Here is a 19,746-nt window from a genome sequence, read left to right on the forward strand (position 1 = left end):
TTCACCTCCTAACTGACTGCAATTGTGTTTTGTTTAAAATGATGAGTTAACCCCTGAGTGTTTTTCTTGCCAAATGACAGTGACAGGTTTTCTTGTAAAACAAAAGATTATCTATTGAAAAATATTAATTCCCCAAAATGTGTACAAAACCACTCACGCATGCATCCACTCTCACATGCACTCTAAGGGAGTGTGCAGTGGTCATGAAAGATGCTATAGAAATGCAAGTCTTTTTTTCAAAATTATCCCCTCAGAGTTTGTCCCTTTATAACTTCCTGCTCCCCTCTACAGAACTTACTGTAGCCGCTAACAGTGTTATCAGCAAACTTGGCTATACAAGTCATTGAGATATGTGGTGAAAAGTTGAGACCCCAGTCCAGATCCCTGGGGACCACCAATCAGAGAATATTCCCTTTATCTCTATTTTCTGACTCCTGTCGCCCAACTAATTACCAACCCATAGACTGGCACCAAATACATCAAAAATGAATATTTCAGATCTAGTATGTCTTTAAAATGGTTTCATATCACATGGTACAAAAGAATGAAAAATCTCGTATAAGTACCATTCACAGACCAACTAATTTCAATGAATTCTTTGCTCAACTCTCCAACTGTTGTTTTTAAACAGGCTGGAAGTCAGAGCCAAAGATAGAGGACAGTTGACATTGTGGCACTAAGCAACTTTTAATATTTAGTGACTGTTGTTACAGTTTTGAGAAAAGTAAACTATTCTCAGCCAGTATTGCTGTGGGTTGGCTTGGCAAGAAATCATTGAGTTAATGCAGCATTGCTGGGAAAGTGACTCATTTTTCTTCTACCAATTTAGTGGGTTCTTACTCTACGCCAGGCCTGCTGATTTCAAAGAATGAAGCAACTTCTTTTGATGCTGTCAGCTGCGGTTCACATGAACTTGGTGTTCTTTCTTGCCTTGCAGAAGATGGTGTCTGTAGCACGCGATTCAGTAGGCTGTTGTATTTGATGCTTTGCCTTCTCTGCTTGAGGATACCAGATTGTGAGCTCCTTGATGGATGTAATATGATTATTATATATAATGAGTAGAATTGTGAAGTGATGCGTTTTGGCAGGAGGGTTTGGAAGAGGCAATGTAGACTAAATGGCACAGATCTAAAGAACATACAGGGACAGAGGGATCTGGGGTGTTCATGTGTATAAATCTTTGAAGGTGGCAGGACATATTGAGAGGGTAGCTCGCAAAGCATATGGAATCTTGGGCTTCATAAATAGAGGTATTGGCCAGGATTTTTCAGAGGTGGCAGGGGCCTCAGCTCCAAGGCCGAAAGCTGGGGCAGCGGGGACAGGAGGAGGTTGTGAGGTGGGGCAACCTGGGACCCAGGGCCGCATTTATGGGCGGCAGCCAATTAAGTGGCTGCTGCAAGGGCTGCCTTCCTATTAAGGACGGTGGCCTGCCCCCATGAGCTGCATGCCCAATCAGAGGGCTGGCAGCTCAGCAGCACCACCGGTTGCAGTGGCCACTGTTAGGAGTGCACGTAGAGGATGAGGGCACATCGATGTGCTCCCTAAACTAAGGTACGTGAGATCCAGGGTTGCAGGGGCCAGTCAGGCAAGCTCCAGTTAGGATTTGTGGTGGGGGTGGGGGAGGTTCACTGAGGACAGGTGCCGCCATGTGGCTGGGACGGGGCGCCCTTTGTGGGCCAAAAAATGCCTTAAAGCGAGGCCCTCTCCACCACCGTAGCCTGCTGGGAGGCTGCCAGGGTTTACCAGGCAATCTCTCCATGCGCCAGAGGGATAACACTGCCCTATCCCCAACCACCACCCTGCTGCTGGTAAAATGTCAGCAGAGGCGGGAAGAGGCCCTTAAATGGCCACTTACGTGGCTCAGTTAGGTTCTGGGCAGGCAGGCGGGTTGTCTGCCACTTACCATGCCGCTGGTAAAATGGCATGGTGACGGGAATCTCTCGGGCACGCCACCCGACACTTTCCCACGCCATTTTGTCAGTCTTCCAAACTCCAAGCCTGTCCCCAAAGGCCCTGTAAAATTATGCCCATCGAGTAAAAAAGCAGGTTATCTATGCTGAACCTGTATAAAGCTCTGTTTAGGCCACTGTACAGTATTGCATCCAGTTCTGGTCACCACACTTTAGGAATGATATGAGGGTCCTTGAGAGGGTGCAGAGGAGAGTTACCAGAATGGTTCCAAGGATGAGGGATTTTAGCTACAAGGTTAGGTTGGAGAAGCTGGGGTTGTTCTCCTTGGATTAAAGGAGATTGAGGGGAGATTTGATAGAGGTGTACAAGATTATGACAGGTTTAGATAAGGTAGACAAAGTAAAGCTGTTCCCATTAGCTGATGGTACAAGGACTAGCAGACACAGATTCAAGGTTTTGGGCAAGAGATGTGGGGGGATGTGAGGAAGAACTTTTTTATGCAGCAAGTAATAAAGACCTGGAACTCGCTGCCCATGAGGGTGGTGGAAGTGGAGACGATGAATGATTTCAAAAGGAAATTGTTTGGGCATGAGGAAAATAACCTTTCAGGGCTATGGGGAATGGGACTGATTGGATTGCTCTACAGAAAACCGGCATGGACTCAATGGGCCAAATGGCTTCCTTCTGTGCCATAATGACTTTATGAATATTTTCAAAATTTTTGATGGTGCCATTAATATAGAAAACATTCCAAGACATATTGAAGAGAGAGAGAGAAAATAAATGGGCACTGCAAATAAATGGTGCAGTGGATTAGACACTTACCTCTCACTTTTGTAACCTTGATTCAAATCTAGGTCAGACTGATGGGATGAAATTCATCTCAGTTTGTTTGCTGTAAGGGGCCTATGTGAAATGAGTTTGGGAAGTCTTAATCCAATTACTAGTGGACAGGAGAACACAGTGCAAAACTAGCAATAGTTGCCAACCGTACGTTGAGAAGCCACAGGAATCTCAATGGTGCAGCAATTTGGTAATGAGCTACATTGTTGGACAGAAGCAAGGCAGCTTTGCTCTGCTGTGCTTGGTCTGGGAGTATTCGATATTTACACTGGGCACATCAAATAGAAGAGTTCCATTTTCCAGTACAAATTCCTTACCTTGATGAGCACATGTATTTTTTGCCTCTAGCTTGGCTGTGGGGATCACAGTTGAACAGGATGACAAGATTCCTTTCAATCTGTTTTAGCCTGAGCATTGGAAAGTGGAATGGAGTCATTGACAAAGGAGTGGAACTTTTGGTTGGGATCAAAAACAGTGGCTTCAGTCTTTCTAATGTCCAGTTGGAGGAAATGTTGACTCATTCATGGTTTTGTGTCAGAGAGCACAGAGATGACCCATGGAGCCAAGGGAAGTGGTGGAGAGAAGGGGTTTGGGAATTTCAGCTCAATGTTAGATTCCAATGCCAGTTCACAATATTTGTGCTTCTCCTCTGGACAGTGTAGGATGAATTAAATGTTTCTTCTTGCACCCAACTATTCAACTGGAAAGCGGGCTTTGTTTTTAAGTGCAGTCTCTGATAACTGTGTACTGTGCTGAATAATTTTGACTTTCAAGATAATTTGCATCCTGCTTATTTCCTTATTCTAATGTTATCAGAAGTGAAATCTAAGGCTAACTGCTGTTAAATTTGATGATAAATTTGTTTGCCACATCTACATTCAACATCATCCCTCTGTGCTTGTCCCTCTCTATGCACGAATTTTAGCAGATGTGGCATTCTTTGCATTGCTGTGGGTAAACACTTTAAAAAATCTAAGTTTAAAAAGCTGGAGCACTCTTCTGATCGAAAGTTATGATAGTAGTTTGTTTAGCGAAAATAAGCAATTATTCTGTAAGAACAATGGACAATGTCATACTTCCATTCATTGACAATACTTCATTGACTGGAAAGGAGACCAGGTGAAAACATGGGGAACTGAAAAGAGGAAACCATTTTGTATCTTGAAGATCCTTTGTCTGCTTGCTCTGACTCTCCTTTGATCATTTGTCCATATAACTTATATTGACATAAAAACAAGAAATGCTGGAACCACTCAGCAGGTCTGGCAGCATCTGTGAAAAGAGAAGCAGAGTTAACGTTTCGGGTCAGTGACCCTTCTTCGGAACCGAAGTTTGAAGAAGGGTCACTGACCTGAAACGTTAACTTTGCTTCTCTTTTCACAGATGCTGCCAGACCTGCTGAGTGGTTCCAGCATTTCTTGTTTTTATTTCAGATTTCCAGCATCCGCAGTATTTTGCTTTTAGCTTATATTGACCTTCCTTCCACATTGCAGAGAGTTACCTCCTTCATCTGAGATACACTGCTTCCCTCCATACTTCTGAAAACACTCTGATTTTCCATGTGTCTATTCATACCTGCCCTCTGTTACCATATCAGAATGTTCTCCCCTTCAGTATTGATGCACTTGTCTGCATCCTTTCCAATTCCTTCAAACCTTTTGTTTCATGATGTAATGAGCAGAACTGACATAGTATTCTGTCTGGTATAGCCAGTGCATTTTAAATCTTTCAGGTGATATTTTCTTCTTAATTATCAGGCACCTAAAAGTGGGAGGAGCAGTGAAAACCATAATGGGGCTGCTCAGTCATCTAGAATGCTGCCTTTGCTGCAACATCAGATATCCAGATTTCAGACCATCTGCTAGGTCTGTAGCCAGGCTTCCAGCATCACCATGCCTGCTGCTTCACCAGTCGACCATCACTACAGAGCTTCTATTTTCTTACAACCTCCTCCTACAAGGACAAAAACTAGTCAGGAATGGATATGTGAAGATGTTGTGCACTGAGTCGTTACCACCCTCACGTCAGGCTCCAAAACCAGGCCAAGACAAGACAGTTGGCAAGCTTCTGAATGCCATACTTGATTACAAACAGAGAATCTGCCAGCACGTTTCACCTTAATTGTACAGAAGTGCACATTGCTGTAACTAGGATCCTCATATCTCTAAATTCAAGTCCTCTATGTCGGATGGTCAGATTGTGCTTAGGTGGCAATCATCTCTCATTCATTATGATAACTATTTGTCTAGCCGATACCCTTTGACCTTACTGGCTTCAGGCCATGGAGGCATGCAAGCCTCTTCACCATGTAACCAAAAAGGAGAACACAATTAATTTGTGGCCAGAAGACTGTTCTGGAATGAAACAGCCACTGTATTTTTACACTTCTTCAGGAGAATAAGAACAATTAATAGTTATCCAATTAGACTAAAAAGGGAGATACCTAAGCGGTCATCCTTTTGCCCATGTTCTTCCCACTTTCTCTCTTGAAGGCAGAAGTGCACTGGTAACTTGCTGGTAACTTTGATGCCCTCCTCTTCATGGGTTCATCAAAGTCAAGCTTGACCCTGCCGTCACCTTATACACACTTGCACTTTGTAGAAAAGATTGCTGACTAATTGTCCTATTCTAGCCAGGGGTACTGAGCCCCCTTGTAGTGCCACTGTGACATTCCCAAATTGAACCTGAGACCATTCAGACTGTATGGCTCAGCTGCACGTTGACTGAGCAATTAATTAAATTTTTTTCCCAAAAATATACTTTATTCATAAAAATTTGTAAAAAATACATTACAAAACTGTTCCACGTTGACATTCCAGAAAGTGCAAAAGAAATCAGTTTTCTTCAATACAGAACATGAGTTGCCTTACAACCCTTCCATTCCACTTTACATGCAATGTACATCTGCATTACACAGCAAAACCATATTTTGGTGCATACAGCCCGAGGGGTTTTACAGAGGTTCCAGCCTTGGGTTCACTCTGGCGGGAGGAACTTACACGGTGGCGTTTACCCATTGTACCTTTGCAACGGCTGCCCCAAGCTTTAATGCATCTCTCAGCACGTAGTCCTGGACCTTGGAGTGTGCCAGTCTGCACACTTGGTCATGGACAACTCTTTGCACTGGAAGGCAAGCAAGTTTCAGGCAGACCAAAGAGTGTCTTTCACTGAGTTGATGGTCCTCCAGGAGCAGTTGACATTTATCTCGGTATACGCTCCTGGGTACAGACCATAGTGCACAGACTCCTGTGTTACGGAGCTGCTCAGGATGAACCTCAACAAAAACCACTGCATCTCTTTCCACACCTGCTTTGCAAAGGCACATTCCGGAAGGAGGTGGGCAACAGTCTCTTCCCCACCACAGCCACCTCGAGGGTAGTATGCGGAGGCAGTGAGATTCCAGGCATGCAGGAAGGATCTGACTGGTCGGGCCCTTCTCACCACCAGCCAATCTACATCTTGGTGCTTGTTTGAAAGTTCTGGTGATGATGCATTCTGCCAAATGACTTTAGCAGTCTGCTCGGGGAACCATCCGACAGGATCCACCATCTCCTTTTCCCGTAGGGCCTTGAGGACATTCCGTGCAGATCATTGCCTTTGGTGGTCGAAGGTGTTTATCGACACAAACTTTTTCACGAAGGATAAGTGGTACAGCACAGTCCAACTGAAATACCTTATCTTTTTTTATATTTCCAAAATATACTTTATTCATAAAAATCTTAAATCTTTTCAAAGGTCAATCTTAAACCTAAAGGAACAAAGATATAATTGAAATCACTGTCACATTTTTGAATAAACACTTTAAGGTCCTAGTGACCATACCAAACAGTCCTATTAGTGTTGTTCTAAATTATAGCCACCTTGATAGATCAAAGCTATGTGTTACAGTATGTATGTATATAATATATCTCTTGATTCAGTTAAAAACAGCTCTGCTTTCTCTAAAATACTTTTGCATAGAGGATGCATATTGACACAAAAACAAGAAATGCTGGAATCACTCAGCAGGTCTGGCAGCATCTGTGGAAAGAGAAGCAGAGTTAACGTTTCGGGTCAGTGACCCTTCTTCGGAACTGACAAATATTAGAAAAGTCACAGATTATAAACAAGTGAGGTGGGGGTGGGACAAGAGATAACAAAGGAGAAGGTGCAGATTGGACCAGGCCACATAGCTGACCAAAAGGTCACGGAGAAAAGGCAAACAATATGTTAATGGGCTTTGTCTTTCAACACACCATTAACATATTGTTTGCCTTTTCTCCGTGACCTTTTGGTCAGCTATGTGGCCTGGTCCAATCTGCACCTTCTCCTTTGTTATCTCTTGCCCCACCCCCACCTCACTTGTTTATAATCTGTGACTTTTCTAATATTTGTCAGTTCCGAAGAAGGGTCACTGACCCGAAACGTTAACTCTGCTTCTCTTTCCACAGATGCTGCCAGAACTGCTGAGTGATTCCAGCATTTCTTGTTTTTGTTTCAGATTTCCAGCATCCGCAGTATTTTGCTTTTATTATGCATATTGACAAATGGGCGGATATGACAAATGTCTCCAGCATTGAAGCTGAGTTATGGGAGTGCTTGAGTAGGAAAATGCACCGTATAGGACTCCTGACCATGACAAATTTTATTTATTTTACATGAATAATGTTTACAATGTTTTTTTTGTAGTTTATCATTTTCTAAGCCAACAAAAAGATTGGAGGAAACCGATGATCTAACTTTACTGTGTGACACCAGTGGGAATGTCAATTTCACTTTTACTGGAACTTCTCCTCCCACGCCATTTGTGTAAATTGTCATGCAGTTCTCAGACACAACCATCCCATTGATCGTTCATACTACTATATTGTTTCTCTGGAATGTTGTGCATAACAGAGGCTGCCCAATTGTGATTTTTTAACGTATATAATTTTAAGGCACTGCATAAAAAGGTGTTGTTCCTTAGTTTTGCTTTAATACAATTTAGTGACTGATTTCTGGCCTTGTTTTAGGTAACTTCTATGTCTACATAAGCTTTGAAACTAAACTGAGTGATTATCTGTGCTTCATTAGCTGTAAAGCGCTTTGGGACGTTCTGAGGTGTGAAAGATGCTATATAAGTGCAAATCTCTTTTACATTTTTTTTAGTGTTTGACCACTTGGCATGTTTGTATGAAAGCATGTTGTTTTATAAACGGGTTATCAACTCTTTTAAGCCAGTGGACAAAGCAATTTCTTAAACTATTAAAACTCTCACATGGTAGTATTGCACAGCATAATGTCAAGGCACTTAGGGTTTTTTAATGAGCTGTCATTACTATTAACAAACACAAAACAGCTGCATTTAACATTCTCTGACGCTGGCCAAACAGCCTATACCTCATGGTTTGGTGCACTTTTGCATCTGGAAAAATTTGTTTGCATCATTCGGAACAATTTTAACATAGCTATTTTCATTCTTTTCACAAATATTCACGACTCCCAACTGTTTGTTCACAAATGTTATTTTAAGCTCTCTAGTTTTCCTACTTTATCTTCCTACAGGAGTCCCTCATGTTACCATGGGTCCTTCAGCTGAGGGCAGAGCTGCTTGTGTTGTTCACTACATCATAACCTTTGCCAGTGCTAAACTGATACATATTCTCAGTGGGCATAACTAGGGCCTGTGTTTCCTTCCACTTGACATGAATAATCCTGCCACAAAGAGTATTATAACCTGTCCAGTCAAAGTGTGAACCTCCATCTTCTTCCTGTTTAAAGTATTTTCATAAATATAATTGCGTTAATAAAATTCTCCCTTTACTTACAGAAATCATATATTTTACATAGGCTTCTGAGTGCTTTTGCTCTCTACACTAGGTTAAAAGACAGGTAATTTCTGTTAAGGTTGGGTTCAATGCTTTTTTTTAATTTCCAAAATATACTTTATTCATAAAAATCTGTAAAAATTACATTCCCAAACAGTTTAAAAAGCATCAAGTCAAAAAATACAAACAGTGCAAAGGTGATCAGTTTCCTGCTATACAATCATGAGTTGCCTCACAACCCTTCCATTTCATTCACAAACAAAAACAAGAAATGCTGAATTCACTCAGCAGGTCTGGCAGCATCTGTGGAAAGAGAAGCAGAGTTAACGTTTCGGGTCAGTTCCGAAGAAGGGACACTGACCCGAAACGTTAACTCTGCTTCTCTTTCCACAGATGCTGCCAGACCTGCTGAGTGAATCCAGCATTTCTTGTTTTTGTTTCAGATTTCCAGCATCCGCAGTATTTTCCTTCCATTTCATTGTCATGCCATATACATTTTTACATTTACAGCACACAAAATTTTCCCGATACAGTTCGGTTGGGTTCAATGCTGGACAACAACACTTGGTGTGTTCCTGTGTGATTGCTGGGATTGTCAGCAAGCAATTTCAGAACCTAGCTGCTTCCCATCTCCTTTTGGTGGTGTGAGGAATGCTGATCAGGACACCAGGAGAACTCCCTGCTTTTCATCAAATAACAACCACTTGAATTACCAGGTGGGATCTCACTTTAACATCTCATCAAAGGATGGCACCTCTGACAATGCAGCTCTCTTTAGTAGTTTTTGCCTAAAATATGTGCCGGCAACCTTCTGAATCACAAGTGAAAATGCCAGCAAGAAAACAAAGCTGACAGTTCTTTCTTTTTTTTTCTTTTGGGCCTCCTTATCTCGAGAGACAATGGATACGCGCCTGGAGGTGGTCAGTGGTTTGTGAAGCAGCGCCTGGAGTGGCTATAAAGGCCAATTCTGGAGTGACAGGCTCTTCCACAGGTGCTGCAGAGAAATTTGTTTGTTGGGGCTGTTGCACAGTTGGCTCTCCCCTTGCGCCTCTGTCTTTTTTCCTGCCAACTACTAAGTCTCTTCGACTCGCCACAATTTAGCCCTGTCTTTATGGCTGCCCGCCAGCTCTGGCGAATGCTGGCAACTGACTCCCACGACTTGTGATCAATGTCACACGATTTCATGTCGCGTTTGCAGACGTCTTTATAACGGAGACATGGACGGCCGGTGGGTCTGATACCAGTGGCGAGCTCGCTGTACAATGTGTCTTTGGGGATCCTGCCATCTTCCATGCGGCTCACATGGCCAAGCCATCTCAAGCGCCGCTGACTCAGTAGTGTGTATAAGCTGGGGGTGTTGGCCGCTTCAAGGACTTCTGTGTTGGAGATATAGTCCTGCCACCTGATGCCAAGTATTCTCCGAAGGCAGCGAAGATGGAATGAATTGAGACGTCGCTCTTGGCTGGCATACGTTGTCCAGGCCTCGCTGCCGTAGAGCAAGGTACTGAGGACACAGGCCTGATACACTCGGACTTTTGTGTTCCGTGTCAGTGCGCCATTTTCCCACACTCTCTTGGCCAGTCTGGACATAGCAGTGGAAGCCTTACCCATGCGCTTGTTGATTTCTGCATCTAGAGACAGGTTACTGGTGATAGTTGAGCCTAGGTAGGTGAACTCTTGAACCACTTCCAGAGCGTGGTCGCCAATATTGATGGATGGAGCATTTCTGACATCCTGCCCCATGATGTTCGTTTTCTTGAGGCTGATGGTTAGGCCAAATTCATTGCAGGCAGATGCAAACCTGTCGATGAGACTCTGCAGGCATTCTTCAGTGTGAGATGTTAAAGCAGCATCGTCAGCAAAGAGGAGTTCTCTGATGAGGACTTTCCGTACTTTGGACTTCGCTCTTAGACGGGCAAGGTTGAACAACCTGCCCCCTGATCTTGTGTGGAGGAAAATTCCTTCTTCAGAGGATTTGAACGCATGTGAAAGCAGCAGGGAGAAGAAAATCCCAAAAAGTGTGGGTGCGAGAACACAGCCCTGTTTCACACCACTCAAGATAGGAAAGGGCTCTGATGAGGAGCCACCATGTTGAATTGTGCCTTTCATATTGTCATGGAATGAGGTGATGATACTTAGTAGCTTTGGTGGACATCCGATCTTTTCTAGTAGTCTGAAGAGACCACGTCTGCTGACGAGGTCAAAGGCTTTGGTGAGATCAATGAAAGCAATGTAGAGGGGCATCTGTTGTTCACGGCATTTCTCCTGTATCTGACGAAGGGAGAACAGCATGTCAATAGTCGATCTCTCTGCACGAAAGCCACACTGTGCCTCAGGGTAGACGCGCTCGGCCAGCTTCTGGAGCCTGTTCAGAGCGACTCGAGCAAAGACTTTCCCCACTATGCTGAGCAGGGAGATTCCACGGTAGTTGTTGCAGTCACCGCGGTCACCTTTGTTTTTATAGAGGGTGATGATGTTGGCATCGCGCATGTCCTGGGGTACTGCTCCCTCGTTCCAGCACAGGCATAGCAGTTCATGTAGTGCTGAGAGTATAGCAGGCTTGGCACTCTTGATTATTTCAGGGGTAATGCTGTCCTTCCCAGGGGCTTTTCCGCTGGCTAGGGAATCAATGGCATCACTGAGTTCCGATTTGGTTGGCTGTATGTCCAGCTCATCCATGACTGGTAGAGGCTGGGCTGCATTGAGGGCAGTCTCAGTGACAGCATTCTCCCTGGAGTACAGTTCTAGGTAGTGCTCAACCCAGCGGTCCATCTGTTTGCGTTGGTCAGTTTTTGCCTAAAATATGTGCCGGCAACCTTCTGAATCACAAGTGAAAATGCCAGCAAGAAAACAAAGCTGACAGTTAGCAAGCTCATATTGCGAATAGTTCCCTATTATTTGAAGTTTGTTCTTAAAAGGGCTATCGTCTCCAATGTACTTCTGTGGCTGCTTTTTAAATATGTATATAAATATTTTATAAATATTTAGAAATCTTTGTTGTAATCCAACTTCTGTTTGAATTAGTAGGGGTGATCACCACACACAACATTGAATTAATCACATCTATCATCAATACAGGGTTGACTCACAAAGAGGTTGTGAGGCTGCATGTACTGGGAACAGATACTATATCTACACTATCTATATCCATGTCTACCAGCTGATGTGTAATATAGGGGGAAGCAGATTTAGATACTTGTTCTTGTGGTTCACCTGTATTACCCAGTATCAGGTTTAGGGAGGCAGCATCTTTATTCTGTTACCCATCCATAAATTTCAATCAATCCACTTTCTAACCTGAACTCTTGAAGTACAGAAACAACAATTATGTTAACGATGAACTGGCTTCTTATCAGACATCTATCAGCTTTTCCCTGTGAAATGAATAAACTAGAAACTAGTTACACAACAAATTCACTCCTGGTTTAAAGGGTATTCCTTATTTGCAAAAATGAAAAATAGTTTGAAAAATATAGCCAATGGGCTGAATTTTATAAGCCCGTTGCCCAAATTGAGCGAATAAATGGTGGGCCGCATGCTGTGGAGCCGCTGTGCTTCCAAGCGCAGCAGCTCATTTAAATAGCCGGGGCGGGCTACCCCATGGCGCCACCCCCCCCACACCTGATCACATAGATAGGGCAGGTTGTCTGTCCCTAGCATTGGTGACAGCTGCCTGCGCGCAGGCGCTGACGCCATTTTTAAAGGGCTATCAGCCCTACCAGGAAATTTAAATATTTAAAGTGTAATTGAATTAAAATAAGTAAGCTGATCTCTTTTGCCCCTTTCTCACCCACCAATAACAACTAAAATAATTATTTGCCCTTTGCCCCAAAAGCACCTTTATCATCTGACCTTACCCCACCCCCCCCCCAACAAACTGCACAAACTTTCAACTTCAACCCTTCCCACCATCGCCTACACTCATGAGGCTAATTTGACCCCGTTCTCCCACCTCCCGCACTGATAAACTAACCTCCCCACCACCCCCCGCACCCCACAAGTGTTCCGCCTTGTTTCTCTGGATGGGGATCCAAATGTACGGCAGTGCCAGCCACCGGGTTGAAGGTCGCAGCAGGACATCAGGAGGATACGTGAGATGCATTTAATTCAATTATTTTCATTTATTTAAATATTTAAATTGCGGCCCCATCGCTGAGCAGCGGGGAGCTGCCAGGAGGTCTCACCGCCGCAAGTAATATCGGGCTGGGCCCTGCCGGCATCCGCCTGCCTGCACTATCTTACCGGAAGAGGCCAATTAGGAGGCAGCCTCCAAGAGCACAGTCCAATTAAGGATTGCTGGCAGGCTGTGCGGGCAAGAGGGTCAATAGGAATGCCTGAGTCTCTGGGTGGCCGGCAGCCCCACTGGAAGATGTGGGCTATAGCCTGGCTTGAGTATAAAATTAAAACACGACCCGTGCCTGACCCGAGCCGAGTCCGAGTCCTTTAATTTTTTTTCACACTGGACCCGACCCGAATCTCCTTCATCCGTTCTGGCAGCAGGCTATTCTTGCAGCTGGAGTTGTGGGGAATCATGGGTAAGCCTGATCCCGTGAGTTCCCGGAAGCAGCATCGTCTAGCCTGACCCGAGCCTGAATGCTGGACTTGGAATTTTGATCCGAACCCGACACATGTCGGGTCTAGTCGGGTTCGGGTTGGGTAGCCAGGCTTTAACGTGGGCACTGCCGCTGTAGATGGAGGAGTGTCTCGAGATGGAGGCGCTCTCTGAAGACTGCAAAGAAAGCTTAAAATAAACTGCGGCCACAACTGCTAGGCCATCACTCCACTGAAAGACCAGCAGCCGCAACTGTGGCCCTCTGCCACCTGCAGTTGTTGGTGGGAATTAAAGGAGGCCTCACTGTCCCCCAGCCTGCCATTGGGAGGCCACCTCCAGCCATCTGCCAGGCTACGGCCTCAGTGGGGGTCCTGACGGCCATCGATAAGATCCCGCCGGAGTCACCAATTTGCCTCTAAATGGGAACCTAATTGCTGCTGATTAGCACCTGCCTTTGCTGTAAATGTCAGTCTCACCCTGCCTCTGGTAAGAGTGCTCGGAGGCAGGAAGCCATGGGGGAACTGTCCTGTGCAAGATTTTCTTAAATTCCGCCCCCTGCCTCCGCACAGCTGCTTAGATTCTGCCGAATGATTTAATCCCACGTGCAAAATTACAAGTTAACTGGGCATCAGAAGAATGTAGACATTAAGATTTGGACAGACCCCACACGTCTTAAAGAGGCCATCACCAAAAAAAGTAACTTTTTCAAATATGCTTACTTGAATGTGGAGCCAAGAAGAGCACTTCTTCCGGCTTCACAGGATTCTACAGTTGCCGGTTCCCGCTTGGCTCCCTTCTGATTGTTTCTCCTCTATGCTCGACTCTTCCCATCTCCCTTCTGATCTCCTTCCACACTTCCTTCCTCTCAATTGGCCCCCTCTATTCTTGCCGATTGCAAACCCCTCCTTCCCGATCACTCCCTTCTCACCTTTCCAATGGCCCCCTCCCTTGCAGTCGCCTCCCTCCCTACCTTCTGATCAGCCTCTCCCTGCCTTCCAGTCGCTCTTCTCTCTTTACCGATCTCTCCCCTCCCTCCCTTTCCAGTCACCTTGCCTTTCACCATACCACTCCCCTCAACCTGCCCTCTTCCCAGGACCTACCTGAAAACTGCCACTGGGGAGTCAGCAAGCTGCTTCTGGATGCCCAATATGCTGATGAGGACTGAGACCCAATTTCACAGGAGTCTCAGGCCTCTAACTCATGGTGCACACATCCAGCACATTGCCTATTTCAGGCCTGAAAACAGGCCAAATCAGATTTCCATCCCAGAGTTTGCCCAAAATTGACGTTAGGCTAACTAGTTTAACCTTCACGTCTTTCTTGAACATGGGTATTAATTGACTACTCGCCAGTTCAGCACACAATTGAAAAACTGAACTGTGGTCAGAGCCTGTCTTATCTCCACTCTGATTCAATAGCCTCTGGTGCGTGCCATCAGGCCCCAATAATTATCAATTTAGAATTTTGCTAATTTTTACAGAATCAATTCCTTTCTATAGTTGTCTTAACAATTTTCCCACATTCACCATTATGTATAAAAACTGCCACTAAATATTTATTTAGTATATGTCTCAGAAATTCCTTCAGCTTCCACAACTGGATTTCCCTCTTCAGCTCTGCCACCTCTCTTTTTTTATTCTTTGTTAAAAAAACTTACTTTCTATATTATCTAATAGCCTCCTGAAATAGAATGCTTTTGGAGTGTAATGCAGAATGTAGAAGAAGGCTGCCTATGAGATTGAAAGGATTTTTTCAATGTCAGCTGTAAGGCCCAAGATATGGTGAAAAGTCTCCTTCAGCAATCTCTGTGAACAATATCTCTTTAACCGAGTATTTCTGCCATGATTGATGAGTCTTGGACAACTGGTTACGCAGCATTGTACATTCTCTAGGATTGATGGGAGACACAAGTCCTACAATTTAAAACTCTGCCATTTGCACATGACTGCCACCGAGAGGACATTCCTACAGTACACTCTGGAACTTTACAGGATTTACATCTAGGAGTTTCTTCAGCAGGACCCTGACTTAAATCAGCCCTCTTAGAAATTCATAGCCCTGTGAAAGCACACATGCTAACTTACGCACTTTCTCCAAGTCAGGGATTTCAGGACTACAGATGATCATGTCTGTGTATAATTCAGCTTTTTTCTTTGTTAGTCCTTTGCCAGCTCTTGGCCCATCTTTTCTCCTTTCAAATGCTGACAGAGCTATTATGTATTCCCACGGTTTTCTTGTTTACACGGCGAGGGCATTTATTTTCATTGCTGACTGTTCTTGAATATCTCGAGCTAAATTTTCTGGCGGGCATTAGGACCCCAGTGTCGGCCCATATTGAGGTCCCCTACCCATCCATGTTGTCACCTTGCCTGCCGGCGCAACCTTCCAGGAGGCGACCTCCTAATTAACCATCCTGTTAAGGACAGCAGGCAGGTTCCCAAGGCTGGAGGCCCAATCAGAGGGCCTGTAGTGATGTCAGACAGGCGGGGAAAGTGGGCACTGCTGAGGCAGGCAGGCAAGGGCACCTCAAGATGAAGATACCGCTGGTAGCCTGCATTGAAGAAGCCTGGAGCCTGTAGGGCCATCGGGGTGGAGGGGAAACCTCTTTGCAGGAGTAGTGATGAATGTGGCTATGGTCTATTATCCCCATAGCCCTATCATTGGGGCACGGAGCCTCCAGCTCCGATAGTCATTTGGCCGGCTGCCAGAAGGCTGCCCCAAATGAGCTGGTGGCTTCCAGACTTGTGGGGAGCCACTCCGACAGCAGGAAAATACTGTCACCATCACAAAATTGCATTGTGGAGCCTTAATTGGCTGCCTGCTTCTGTGGACCGGGCAGCCGACCCAGTTCCCAGGATGTGGGCATATGTCAGGGAGCCATCCCAAGGTGGCTCCCCACTATTTTCCTGCCCCACCTCCAATCTGCCTCCACAGGGCCAGGAAAATTCAGCCCCTTATGTTTCAGCTATTATGGGTATCTCCAGTGCAGCTGTGAATATGCTGGTGTAGAAAGAAGGGAAAGGGTACAACATCCTAGTCAAAGATGTTGCCATGTATTTATAGGGGAAACAAAAACTTTGACAAACCGTAGAATCCACTTCTTAACCTTTCTGGTAATTGCCTCTCAGGAAGAGTTTAGGTGTCCTAATTAATGAGAAAAATTAGCTCTCCACAGATTAAGAGGAGCAGATGTAATCTAGGAGAGAAATATTTGTCAAACACAAGCAATCCACTGACAGTAAGTAATGTTCTTTCAGATCTGTGCGTCGATTCGAAGGACACCACAATCGTTGCCATCCCTGCAGGATTGCCCTGAGTCCCTGTGGGCGATTTTTGGCCACAGGATCTGAAGACAAATGTGTAAGTAGAGTTTTACATCAACCCTAAACGTTTCAGCATCGTACTGTCTTCACAGAATGCTTATTGTAATCATGTCTGTCATTCATCTAGAGAAGCGTCTGCACAATAACCCTGCAGATGAAACAACAACTTACATTTGTATTGCATCTTTCATGTAACAAAACACTGCAAGGTCAGTTTAGATATCATGAACTAATTTTACCGGCAACAATTTTTAGAAATTAAATAAATCACTTTCCTCATTGTATTCAAAAACATATAGTGGAGGGGGCGGGGGTGCTATTTCAATTGTGGGTGATTTTTATGCCAGTTTTACTGCCATGCAAATAGCTGTCTGTATGTAAAGGAGAATTAACGCTGGTTCACAATTTCCAACACTGGCTTTTCTGTGATGGTGAACTGAAAGCACCAATTCAGGGTGAGTGGTGGTGGGGAAGGGAGGAAGAGGAACCAAATATCCTCAGTCAAGCTGTGCTTTCTTTTAGTTGTGCGATGGCATCTTGGGGTATGATTCACACAGCGAGCAAGACTTGACAAAGTGCTACTTAAACCATGCAGAATATGTCAGAGGAAATACAAGGAGAGCAAATACAAGGAGAGCAAATCAATGGAAGCGATAGTGGAGTACAGAAAGTGTAGGATGGAGCTTAAGAAAGCAATTAGGAGAGCAAAGAGGGGATATGAGAAAGCTCTGGCTGGTAAAAGTAGGGAAAGTCCCAAGATGTTCTATAAGTATATCAATGGGAAGAGGATAACCAGGGAAAGAGTAGGACCTGTTAGGGACCAAGGGGGAAATTTGTGGGTGGAGCCAGAGGACATTGGTAGGGTCTTGAATGAATACTTCACATCTGTCTTCACCCAAGAGAATGAGGATGTTGATATGGAACTTAGAGAGAGAGAAACTGTGAGGTTCTTGAGCAAATTGTCATAGGGAGTGACAAGGTATTGGAGGTTTTGGAAGGCTTAAAAGTAGACAAATCTCCAGGTCCGGACAATATGTGTCCCAGGATGCTGTGGGAGGCGAGGGTGGAGATTGCAGGTGCTCTGACCCTAATTTTTAATTCCTCTCTGGCCACGGGGGAGGTGCCAGAGGACTGGAGAACAGCTGATGTGGTCCCACTATTTAAGAAAGGTTGTAGAGATAAGCCAGGGAACTATAGACCAGTCAGTCACACGTCAGTGGTAGGGAAACTATTGGAGAAAATTCTGAAGGAGAGAATCTATCTCCACTTGGAGAGGCAAAATTTGATTAGGAATAGTCAGCATGGCTTTGTCAGAGGGAGGTCATGCCTAACAAATTTGATTGAATTTTTTGAGCATGTGACCAGGTGTGTAGATGAGGGTAGTGCAGTTGATGTAGTTTACATGGATTTCAGCAAAGCCTTTGACAAGGTCCCACATGGGAGACTTATCAAGAAAGCAAATGCACATGGGATACAAGATAACATGATAAGGTGGATTCAAAATTGGCTTAGCTGTAGGAGACAGAGAGTGATGACAGACAGCTGTTTTAGTGACTGGAAGCCAGTGTCCAGTGGTGTACCACAGGGATCTGTGCTGGGTCCCCTATTGTTTGTCATTTATATAAACGACATAGATGACTATGTGGGGGTAGGATCAGTAAGTTCGTGGATGACACAAAGATTGGCTGAGCGGTTAACAGTGAGGTGGAGTGTCTTAGCTTACAGGAAGATATAGACGGGATGGTCAAATGGGCAGGAAAGTGGCAGATGGAATTTAACGCTGAAAAGTGTGAGGTGATACACTTTGGAAGGAGTAATGTGAGACGGAAGTATTCAATGAATGGCCTGACACTGGGAAGTTCCGAGGAACAAAGGGATCTTGGCGTGTTTGTCCATAGATCTCTGAAGGCAGAAGGGCAGCTTAATAGGGTGGTGAAAAAGGCATATGGGACACTTGCCTTTATCAATCGAGGCATAGATTACAAAAGCAGGGAGGTCATGTTGGAGTTGTACAGAACTTTGGTAAGGCCACAGCTGGAGTACTGTGTGCAATTCTGGTCGCCACATTATAGGAAGGATGTGATTGCATTGGAGGGGGTGCAGAGGCGATTCACCAGGATGTTGCCTGGGATGGAACATTTAAGCTATGGAGAGAGGTTGGATAGGCTTAGGTTGTTTTCGTTGGAGCAGAGAAGACTGAGGTGTGACCTGATCGAGGTGTACAAGATTATGAGGGGCATGGACAGGGTGGACAGGGAGCAGCTGTTCCCCTTAGTTGAAGAGTCAGTTACGAGGGGTCACAAGCTTAAGGTGAGGGGAGGTTTAAGGGGGACTTGAGGAAGAACTTTTTTACCCAGAGGGTGGTGACGGTCTGGGATGCCCTGCCTGGGAGGGTGGTAGATGCAGGTTGCCTCACATCCTTTCAAAAGTACCTGGATGAGCACTTGGCACGTCATAACATTCAAGGCTATGGGCCAAGTGCTGGCAAATGGGATTAGGTGGACAGGTCAGGTGTTTTAATGCATCGGTGCAGACTCGATGGGCCGAAGGGCCTCTTCTGCACTGTATTATTCTGTGATTCTGTGATTCCGAAATAAGTGAGCAATGTAGCGGCATCATGAATAAATCAGACCTGTCAGCGACAGGGAAATGTTGGGAGGGAAATGTGTGATCAAAACAGGCAAAACAGATCACAAACACAAGTAATCATATGGAGCTGTGTCTAATTTTAAGAGTGACATACATGAACATACCCTGACAATTAAACTCTTGAGATTAATATACGAACATACGAATTAGGAGCAGGGGTAGGCCACTCGACCCCTCGAGCCTGCTCTGCTATTCAATAAGTTCACGGCTGAATTGATTACTCCACATTTCCACCTACCCCGATAACCTTCCACCCCCTTGCTTATCAAGAATCTATCTACCTCTGCCTTAAAAATATTCAAAGACTCTGCTTCCACCACCTTTTGAGGAAGAGAATTCCAAAGACTCACGACTCTCTGAGAGAAAAAGTTTCTCCTCATCTCTGTCTTAAATGGGCGACCCCTTATTTTTAAACAGTGACCCCTAGTTCGAGATTCTCCCACAAGGGGAAACATCCTTTCCATCTCCACCCTGTCAAGACCCTTCGGGATCTTATTTGTTTCAATCAAGTCGCCTCTTACTCTTCTAAATTGCAGTGGATACAAGCCTAGCCTATCCAATCTTTCCTCGTAAGACAGGCCACCCATTCCAGGTATTAGTCTAGTAAACCTTCTCTGTACTGCCTCCAACGCATGTACATCCTTACATAAGGAGACCAGTACTGTACACAGTACTCCAGATG

The 19,746-nt window shown here is 44.8% G+C and overlaps 1 protein-coding gene across 4 annotated transcripts in view; it reads left to right on the plus strand.

Moving 5' to 3' along the window:
* Nucleotides 1-19,746, plus strand: part of wdr27 (WD repeat domain 27) — a 412,961-nt gene that overhangs the window by 201,947 nt on the left and 191,268 nt on the right. For all 4 annotated transcript variants that reach the window (XM_068045466.1, XM_068045467.1, XM_068045469.1 and 1 more), the window contains one exon: nt 16,350-16,452. In XM_068045466.1, the coding sequence (XP_067901567.1) occupies nt 16,350-16,452 (103 nt within the window). The remainder of the gene's footprint in view (nt 1-16,349; nt 16,453-19,746) is intronic.

The sequence above is a fragment of the Heterodontus francisci genome, chromosome 13 (assembly GCF_036365525.1).
Source record: "Heterodontus francisci isolate sHetFra1 chromosome 13, sHetFra1.hap1, whole genome shotgun sequence".
NCBI lineage: Eukaryota > Metazoa > Chordata > Chondrichthyes > Heterodontiformes > Heterodontidae > Heterodontus > Heterodontus francisci.